Here is a 10,490-nt window from a genome sequence, read left to right as displayed (position 1 = left end):
GCGATGCGATGTTCCCCTCACTGTGGTATTTCAATTTTCGCAGATGTGAACAGAACCATAATTGAATAAAATTGATAGTCTGAATTATACTTCCACTGATCATAATTAACGTTGAGTGTGAACACGGCTTAAGGCTTGACTTTAAAGTGATTAGCTTTCTCTCATGATGGAGTTTGGTAACCGACATTTTTCACTGAAAGTTTAAACTTGCTTCTTAGCGGGTGTTAATACACGTCAGTTACAGCGGCCGGCATTTGGAAGAAAAAATTATTGAAATGTTAAGAAAACAACATCTTCGAAGTTAGTGATGTGGTAGTCTAGTGGTTAAGTGAAGGGGTTATTTATCAAACATTCCCAGGTTCAAGTCCTGCGAGTCCAGACATCGGCTCTTAAAAAAAAAAAACATGTTAATTTCCCGGGCCATGATCGCTATCAAGATTTCAGTGTCCAAATTCACTTTGGGCAAATTGAAAATAGGCCTTTTTCAACAAACGATCACATGGTACAAAATCCACCATGCTGGAGAGCAAGCTCATTATTATTCCCCCACTAGGACATTAAAATAAAGGCAAGTCAAGCTTGACTGGTTCAGGTCTCTTTGTTTTAACGTCCCAGTGGGGGAATAATAATGAGCTTGCCCTCCAGCATGGTGGATTTTGTACCATGTGATCGTTTGTTGCAAAAGGCCTATTAAGAATAATCCTTCAATTGAGGGAGAGACTTGGTTGATTGCAGGCTATACATGCACTTATGCATCAGCGCGAAAATTCACACTGCGAAATAAATCACTTAAATACCACACTTCTCGTTACAGCCCAGTTACCAACAACAATTAGACTCACCAGGGAGCAAAATTCCACCGATCAAAGTACAAAAACTGTTTTGATGAATTGATTTTCTTGAGTAACAATCTTTCTCAGGACACTCCACTCGCCCAGATCAGACTTAGCGCCCGGGCAAAAGGCTTCATCATCCGTTCGATTTTGTTGAACAGCAGTGTCGGAACCGTTTGCCATGCCACTCCCTTTCAATCGTAGTTGAAACATGTTGAATCGAACTTAAAACCGTTTGAGTTCCCCCTCAGCGGTCAACATCGTTCAACAAAATCGAATGGTTGTTGAAGCAAATCTTGAGGCCATTTGTCCAGGCCTGTACTCGTGAAGACAATGATGACACTGATGGCTTCACATCAATTTAATTAAAAGCAGTTAATTTTAGTCTTTGGCCTTTAAATGAACAAACAAAATCACCAGCACTAGCAGTTTCTCTTATGCGAAGGGAACTGACAATAAAACTGTTTATGCGTATGTTATATATATGCAGACAATCAGAACTGAACCAATATAAGTTGAAACTTAAATATTATCTTGTTTGGTAAAAAGCAGTGAAGGGAAAAAAACGTGACCTTGTATGAAGGACAGTGCGACATACATTTACAACGAGTACAATTTTAATTAGGAATACCAAAGCGATGGAGCGCACAACTGAAATTATCTGCCGCATTAAACGCTCTTTCATGATCAATTCTGTAGAAGCAACAAAGAGAACAAATTAAAGGCCAATACACTCAATTTAAATGTGACAGTACATGCAAAGGCTGTAGGGTTGGGCCTTTCTTCAAACGTGACAGTAGATGCAAAGGCAGTAGTAGATGCAAAGGCTGTGGGGCTGGGGCTTTCTTCAAACGTGACAGTAGATGCAAAGGCTGTGGGGCTGGGGCTTTCTTCAAACAACCTCGCTACCAAATCATCGTTTGGGTTGGGGAGTGTAAAATTCAGATGCAGGCAGTCGGTCTCCCTGTAAAGGAAACTCGAACCCCACATGTCTTCGCAAAGGCTGGTTCCGTTAGCAAAGTAATCGCTGAAGTTTCTACAGGGCGTTTTACAAGTGTTTTCTCCATATTCTGACATGTTAAAGCCAGTTAGCCAGTTTCTAGCGCACGTTAGGTCATTCTTGCAAGCATCAAACCAGTCATCACAGAAACTGGCACAAACTGGCGCATGAAAAATCGCAGCAGGATAATGCGGGTTACTCCAAAAGACGGTGTTATGTGAACAACGATAAAAGCACTCAATGTGGACCATAAATGCCTCGCATCTGGGACTCAGCGTGTTGTTGCACTGAGTCCACGAGAAATTGCCAATTTTATGTATGGGTGAGGTTGCCAGGTCCTCGGTGAACTCGCTGGTGCAGCACGAGTTCTCCTTGTAAACATTGCAGGCCTTCAGTGAATCCTCAGGTGAAGGATACAACTTGTGATTGTTCCCTGGAGTACATGATTTGTTTCTCGGCTCTAAGCTGACTGCGCCTGTGACCAGGATGGAGACAAGAACAACTAATGTGGAAACCACCATCATCATATAGGTTTCTCTGCGTTGTTGCGTAAGTAGATAAGTAATAGGCTTTTCTTCTTATACTGCACTGTGATGGACTTTTCCTTGCCCTATGTGCAAATATTTGAAGTTGAAGTGCCGTCAAAGGTTTCTCTGCGTTGTTGCGTAAGTAGATAACTACTCTTTTCTTTTTATACTGCACTGTGATGGACTTTGTCTTGCCCGAGTGCAAATATAGCGGACTTAAGGGGCGCAAGACAAAAGAGCCATTGTTATTCCGATTAGAAATTCTGATGAGGTATTGTTATATTGGTTTTGCTCCTTTTTAAAAAATGTTTAGTATTTTCCGAGTCCTTGTCACGCTGTGAAATAAAACCAACCACATTTACTGCTTCGAGATATCGCCTCAAACTTTGAGCGCCTCATGGTAGATGGCTTTACGGCAGATTCGAAGAATACATTAAAAATGGAAGGGAAAACATGTTCGTTGTTTATGATGCAGATGACGTTAACACGAAACGTAAGGCAAGGGTTTCGAATCTTTCGAATAATGCCTCTCCTACTACATCGGGTGTGAAAAATCTGAGCGATAGCTGGCGAAAGTTGCTTGAACGGATGCCCTCTTTCACGAGGCCAGAAATGAACTAACTTTTGGAAAATTCTGGAAAATTCTTCAGAGCACCACCGTGACAATCCTAACCAATGAGCTATTTCCGAGTTGCTGTTTGTCTCGCTTGAGAAGTGAGTCTTGGTGCGCAACTATTGTAAAGAAAATGAGTTTGATTTGCATAAGAATATGTAACTCATTTTCACTTGAATGGTTGTGCACCAGGGTTCGCTTTAAAGACCGGCTGAGGCATGCAGCAACTCGGAAATGGGCTATTAAAGGAAGGCAAAAACACTTCAGAAGGACGAGTATCTCATTCACGTGACGTTACGGAGTCCAAAACAATGGAACGGCGGCTATGTTGGTGTACCCAAATTGAACTCTATTATCATGCAAACGTTTTCTTTTCTCTCGGTACAAAAACAAGGTTACTGATCACGTGAGTGAAAACACTCTATAACAGAGCACTATCTCCGCCTGTAGCAGAATGTGCACTCACATGACAAACGGTCTTGAATGACGAAACTCATTATTAGAGCTTAATTGCCTGGTTGAAAGGATACAATGCAAGCTCCTCTAATGCCGGGATTTTTTTTTATGTCAACAAATTAATGCTCAACCAAATCTTTCTTCTTTTTCTGGACTTGGTCCTAAATTTAGGAATTCTTTTTCAGTAAACTTGCGCATTAAATAATGAAGCAGGCTCGTAGCGTGAGATTTGAAGGTGTACGCACACGAAGAATGTTTCGAGCGCCCAAAGAAGGGACGGCTGGGGACATGCTTCCCAGAAAAATTTTAAGTTTGTTTTCTAAGAATTCTGGGTAGATTTTGGTTCCAGACCCTTGAGTCCAAAATTCTGTATTCAACCATAGTTAACAGAGTGGAATGGTTATGAAACCCGACAAATTTCTTTGTTGTAGGTTTTTGTTCTCTTTTTTGGCCTTGACCGTCCACAAAACGCAATAGTTGGTTACTCCGTACTGAGGAACTAACCAATAGAAACGAGTTGGTGTCGTAATTCATGCATGGTGTATGAGTGCAAAACAAAAGGTTGTGCACGGTCGTGGCCTTTCCAACCTAAATCCTGGCATCTTTGTTTGCTCCTTTGATGTTTGCCGAGCTTCCAAACCAGTCCTCTCTAATTAACTATGATTCAACGTGTTGCATTCGTTTGGTCACCTCTTTCGACACTTTTCAAAAGCATCCAACAATGTTGGATGATGTTGGATCCGTTTGGCTAGGCGTCTCTGGGTTAATGAAAAGATACTGGAAATACTCACACGGAGAGACACCAGTTTAACTCGAAATTTAAAAAACGTGCCCCGATTTTATAATTATTCCATGTCTCCATGGAATAAGGATTCCCAGATTTGAGCTGTACGCACTGGCGTACGTGCGTATATGGACCCCGGGGGAGGGGGACTCGATATATCCCTAGGTGGGGAGGTGCGGCGCGGCCCCTCATACCCTGACCTTGTTTAAGACAAATATCGCTGATTTTCCTACCCATTTTAAAACAGAATTCCGATTTTTGATACCCTGTTTAAGACATTTAAAATTTGATAAATCGATACCCTGATTAAGACATAAAATAATAAATTCGATACCCTGTTGAAGACAACGCACGTTCCCATTAAGCCCTTATAAGGGAATACCCCCCCCCCCCCCCCCCCGGGATATGGACGCTACGTCCCTGTGAAGATCACTATCCTTTTAAAAAGCCATTTTTGCTAAAATAGCCACGGGATTTACTGAACACTCAGCCTAGTGTCGAATAAACTGTTAGAATAAATTATATCTTTGTTTTTTTTATTACAGTTATTACAACAATATTGTTAAGGTGGACAGACACGAAGGGTCACTTTGCAGGGTCATGTTGCAGCGACATGTTTCAGAGACAAAAAGGTGTGTAGGTACACACTGAGGCGACATACATTAGGGTAGTGTAGCGGGGACAAAATTCCAAATTTTATACACACATGAAAGTGTTGCCGGTACATGTTTCAGGGATATGTTGCAGCGACGTGTCCCCTCGAGTGAACTGATACTCTTATAACTGTGCAACACCAATCGATCATGGGAGACGTCGCGCGGGGACAAAATCATCCCAAAATTGGTGTTGCACTATTATAAAAGTATAAGTTCACACGAGCGGACATGTCGCTGCAGCATGTCCCAGAAACATGTACCCGCAACATTTTAATGTGTGTGCACATGTTAAGACGTGTCCTCACTACGCGACTCCTTGCTAAATGTCGCCTCAGAGACTACACAAGTTTTTTGTCGCTGCAACATGTCCCTGCAACATGACCCCTTGTGTCTTCCCACCTATACACAATCATCCATTATGATTATTATCTGTTGTATTGAATACCTTTCCAGTTTACAATTTGTTTTGAAACTTGCTGCGGACAGTGTCTAGGCAACAGTTCCTGGACTAAAAAAATAGCGTTTTCGAAGACCCAGTCTTAAATCCAGACACTTTCTCTTCTTATAATCGTTCCTATCGTTGATCTGTCCGATATTACATACAGTTCCTTCCACTAGGATGATAACTTTGTTCTTCTTATCAAAGATCGTCATGTCTCGTTTGTTTGCTCCATTCTCTGGCGCCTTTTTTTATATATATAGGCGTGTCCCAGAGAATTTTAGCTTTGTCGTTTTCCGTGCTTGCTTTCGGGATCGCTTGTTTATACCACGCTTTGGAGTCGTCGTTTTCCCTGTTATATACTGAATTATTATTATTATTATTATTATTATTATTATTATTATTATTATTTCGCTCATTCACACGATATGTTGTTAGCGTGGTTTGTAAACTAGGTACCTATGGCCTTAGGTGTCTAGTGTTCTTCTCAAGATTCTTGCCGTTCCCAACAAGAAGGCTTTTTGTAGTAATTATTATTATTATGATTACAATTATTATTATTATTATTAATATTTTATTGATTGATTTAATTTTGTAATGGTTACTTGTACAGTCTTGAACTTGTAATTTTGCTTGCACTATTTTTATTAAATATTAGTGTATTTTTGTCATATTTTTCCCACCCGACTCCGCGTCGATTACCTTGGCTATTTTCGGGCCGGTGGGAACTGCGTTTCAACATTTTGTAAATATTACAATAAATATTGATGACGATGAAAGGTGAGTTGAAGTTCCAACTTTCAAACAAAAGATGATCAGAATGGACTTCTTTGATTAATATCCTTGAAATATTCACAAAATTATTATTGTCCTGAAACTATGAATTCACCTATCAAAGGAAGCCACTGCGTGGGTGGGGATTGGGTGTTCACAATGAACGTTATTTTACTTTGTGTAGGATTCGTTTTAAACGTTTTTATTTCATTTATCAACTACTTTTGTCGCTTATTGCAGTATGGGAGTTGCACGCGGCTCGAGGTTATAGGAGCTTAAGATGGAGTGTCTTGAACAGACCAATGAAAAGATCAGCGTTTCACAGGACGAGCTAAGAGACACTGATTTCGGGCTTGCTTCACTTGGCGCTGGAAAGTAGAAAAGAACGCTTCTCTTTATTTCGTGTGATAGCACGTACAGTGAAGCGAGTGGGAAATTGGACAAAAGCAGACTTGACGTTTGGTGGGTGACCATCTTCAGGAACGAAAGTGAAGTTGTAAAACAACCAAGAGACAAATAAAAACAGTTCCATTTTAGCCAAAGACTCACCAGCGCATGCCCGTCGTCCAGCTCCAAAAGGATAGAAATTTCCCTGACTGGTGATAAGGTCGCCTTCGTCGTCAATGTGGCGGTGGGGGTTAAAGGCGGTGGGGTTTTCCCAGCATTTGTCATTCATGTTAACGGACTCTATATTGGCAAGTACGTAGGTGCCTTTTGGAAGACGGTAGCCACAGAGTGTTGTGTCATTGATTGTTACGTGAGGCATCGCAAGCGGTAGAACGTTTCCAATCCTAAGAGCTTCCAAGATCGTTGCTTGAACGAGGGGAAGTTTGGGTCGGTCGTTCAAAGAAGGCTTTCTTCCGGCTATCACTTCGTCTAACTGTTGCTGAATCTCAACTTGGTACTTTGGTGAGTTCACCAAGAAAGCAATAAGAAATCTCAGCGCAGTGCTCGTTGTTTCGTAACCAGCGAGAAACATATCGTTTATGGTCATCACCAAATGGTCTTGAGAAAGAAGAGCGGTTTTATCTTCGTTACTGGGACAGCACTCAGCCGCGAGCTCATGTTTGGTGCGAAGAAGCCTTGAAATAAGATCCTCGACCGGTGCTGTTGGATCAAACGTTTGCAGTCTTTCTTCAAGGAGTTTGCGAATGATGTCGTACATCTCAAAAGCAGGGGTAAGAATTCGATCATAGGCCTTGAGAGGAAGGTAATGAGCGAGCGGGAAGAGATCTAACATCTGCAGCAACTGTAGATCATCGGAACTCGCTATCATATGCGCATTCAGTTTCAAAAGCCTTTCCAATTCTGGGATTGACGTGTCGTAGCCATCTTTAAAGGTGATTCCACAAATGACATTAGCAACACTTTGCATCAAGCAATTAGCGGGATCAAAGGGTTTCCCCTCTTGTTCTTTTATAAATCGTACCAGTTTCGCTGCTTGGGTTGAGATCCGGCTTTCCACCAGAGGGATGTCCGAGAGATCGGATATTCTGCGATGAAACTTCCACGCGGGGTTATAATCAGCAAGTATAATACCCTTACCACCTAAAAAAAAAAGCAAGTGTTGAGGTGCTCATCTTCATAATTCGTGACGACTGAAATGTCAGTAAAAACTCCTTGGACGGCGTGATAAGTTGTGCGAAGTGGGACAAATTAACTAATGGAAACGCAAAACAACAGGGAGTATACGAATGGTATGAACAGTTTTATTACGAATGGAACCTGAATCTGAAGTATTGAGCCTCAGAAATGATTCTTTTGCAAAAACTGAAGCAAAGTACGAAGACGTTCACTCTTGGATTATGCGCCGATCAAATCGAAACTTCAAACCCACCCCCCCCCCCCCCCTTTTCCGGGCAATCCCGTGCATTTGACTATTTCCTGTGTCCGGGGAGTGGGAAATTTGACGGGTGGGGCACAACTCTTGATGCAAGAATGGAGTTTAACAATCAGCCAATTTACTGAAAAAAAGCACCTCCTATCATAGAAATTTCCAGTTTCTAAAGAATCTGTGAGTGTTGCGCATGCGTGGGTGGGAGAGTTAAACAGCCTATTTATTATTTATTTTTCCGCAAAACTGGTTTAAAATAGAACGTTTTCACTCACGTGACCAGCAGCCATATTGAATTACTGAAACAAAAGAAAGTATTTGCATAAAAATAGAGTTTAATTCCCGAAGGATTAGTTTGGTATACCATTGTGGCCGCCATTTCTTTGTTTTGGAACACCAACATGGCCGCCGTTACGTCATGTGAAAACGCTCTATGGACACTTTTCTGGCGCTGATGGGTACAAACTTGATATCAGATTATTACTCTTGGGGAATGGACTCTCACTGAAACTGACTAATGAGAACTTGCAACACTTGACAATTTCTCTTAAAAAAATACCAGCAGAGAGAGAGACAATTCAGTCACCTAAAGAGATGGTATTAAAGGCATACGTTGACGGTCTTCCTGCATAATCAGCAGATTTGGTGACTAACACCTCTTTCACAGATTCGGGCGTTCCGGCGACAACGAACTTGTAACTTCCAAGCTTCAAAGAGAAAATATGGCCATACCTCTTTGTAAGACTGCAAAGAAATGTTAGAGGGTTGGTCCAAGACAAGATAAGCTGGATTCTGATTTTTGAGTAAGATCATTTACTATGCATCAAAGATAATATTACATATATATCCCTCGAGGCCATCAAGCTGCTTTCCCGACCGAGTTTTAATTCTCTTCTTTGGATATGACTTTTAAGTACCCTGAAGTACTTCTAGGTAAGTAAGCTCGGTATTTTTAATCGGACTGCTACTGATAACAATTGGTTAAGGTTTATGGTTAGCGTGCGTCTATCGAGTTATAGATGCACGCAGGAGGTTGTTACGCACTAAAGAAGCTTAAGAGTAGGTTCTTGAGTGCTTAGCAATCTCTCCAGTGCATCCATAACTCGATAGACACACAGCTAAAACCATGAACCAATTGTTTTATAACATAGCGAAAATAAATTGGGCCATAAAACATGTTTTACTTGAGATTGAATACGAACGCGTGTCACAAAATTCAAGAGAAAGAGGGACAAGTTGAACAAGAAAAGAGTATAAATTGTAATCTTTTAAACTCTGTCTTTAGTCACCATAAATTGTACATGTTATGTTGTGAATTTTTTACTGTATCCTTAAGCTCTCGCCATTTTTCTTTGGCTGATCGAACAACACTTTACTTTGCAAAACCTTGACCTTTGTTTCGCCGAAACAAAAAAAAAAAAAAAAGCGCGCGATAAACGTTTCATCATTTAGATATTGCTTCGTTGTAGATCAGGTACCCTGTGCGTTTAGTTTCTTTCACAGTCGTTCCAAACAAGGTTTACAATTAGTTGTTTTGACATCTCGCCGAACAAAGAAGAAAGCTCGCGGCATCAGAGTAGCGAAAGAGTAATGCATACATGGCGGGGAAAATGGATTTAGAAGGAGATACAAATAGGATCAACAGGAAAATGCAGTTGTACAGGAAGGAGAAACCAGAGTTTATGCATGAAGTTCTCGCCACGTTCTTAAAGCAGTCAATTTTATTGATACTGGTCGTTGACCTCTCCGTGTGGTAAAGTGCATGTGAATATTCTTAATCAGCTGTAGCGACTGGAGCCCAGACAAGGACTTCTAACACAGAAATATTTTAAGTGGACGTTAAGGAGGTGGGATTGGGGAAGGGAGGTGTTGTCTGACCTAAACGTCCAGTTGACATTTAGCGGCAACAAAGTGAATATGAATAAAACGCAAACAGCGGTTACAAACATTTGCTTGAACTGCATATCTTTTATAAACTTAATGTTTCGTATGTTACAACATACACCATCAGATGTGATTATTATTCAGTTACAGATAAATTTAAATTCAAAAATACAACTCTGCGGTTGGGAACTAACGAAATTGATTGACATAAAACGACAAGAATATGCTTTGCGTTTTACTCCTATTGAAACTAAAATGGCCCAAGTCAAAGTGAATATGTCGTGTCGAAGGCCCCTAACGAAACAGTCCAATTTGTTCATGCATTTCTTCAACACTCTAAAGCAGCTGAGGACGTCCTCAGGGAGAGCAACCGCGTGGTCTTGATCATGGTGCTTGCGTACAGAAGTTGACATACAAACAAGTGGTACTTCCACTTTGAAGGATCATTTTCTCAAACATGGCTCTTTAAAGGTTAATGTTTTCATTCACAAGATGTGTTGACTGACTAAAAATCTCGTTAGAAGCATGTTTACTTATCACATGCATAGATCTACTGTGTTAGCCTACTTCTAGGTGCGAGTTGACGGCGAGTGCGAGCGGCCGCAAAGCGGCGAAGCCGCGAGTGACACCATGGCACTCGCGGCCAACTCGATTTACTCTCGCATATTAAATTGAATAATGCCGTGATAA

General features: G+C 41.1%; 2 protein-coding genes across 2 annotated transcripts in view; both read right to left on the bottom strand.

The window, feature by feature from the left end:
* Window positions 1-1,179: 1,179 nt before the first annotated feature.
* On the bottom strand, window positions 1,180-2,560 carry LOC138051729 (riboflavin-binding protein-like). The gene has a single exon (XM_068897987.1). The coding sequence runs from the start codon at window positions 2,358-2,360 to the stop codon at window positions 1,521-1,523; it is 840 nt and encodes a 279-aa protein (XP_068754088.1). The 5' UTR covers window positions 2,361-2,560; the 3' UTR covers window positions 1,180-1,520.
* Window positions 2,561-4,744: 2,184 nt separating this feature from the next.
* The window catches only part of LOC138051725 (steroid 17-alpha-hydroxylase/17,20 lyase-like), a 31,478-nt gene continuing 25,732 nt past the window's right edge, over window positions 4,745-10,490 (bottom strand). Inside the window, exons 4-5 of the mRNA XM_068897982.1 lie at window positions 8,503-8,660; window positions 4,745-7,630 (exon numbers count right to left, since the gene is read on the bottom strand). Coding sequence (XP_068754083.1) covers window positions 6,441-7,630; window positions 8,503-8,660 — 1,348 coding nt within the window. The 3' untranslated portion in view covers window positions 4,745-6,440. The remainder of the gene's footprint in view (window positions 7,631-8,502; window positions 8,661-10,490) is intronic.

This window comes from Montipora capricornis, chromosome 6 (assembly GCF_036669925.1).
Source record: "Montipora capricornis isolate CH-2021 chromosome 6, ASM3666992v2, whole genome shotgun sequence".
NCBI classification, from domain to species: Eukaryota; Metazoa; Cnidaria; class Anthozoa; order Scleractinia; family Acroporidae; genus Montipora; species Montipora capricornis.
Note: the sequence above shows the minus strand (reverse complement) of the source record. Positions and strands in the feature narration are given on the sequence as shown.

Excerpts from the sequence above, each read along its gene's own strand:
- LOC138051729 (XM_068897987.1), bottom strand. The coding sequence starts at position 2,360 with ATGATGATGGTGGTTTCCACATTAGTTGTTCTTGTCTCCATCCTGGTC.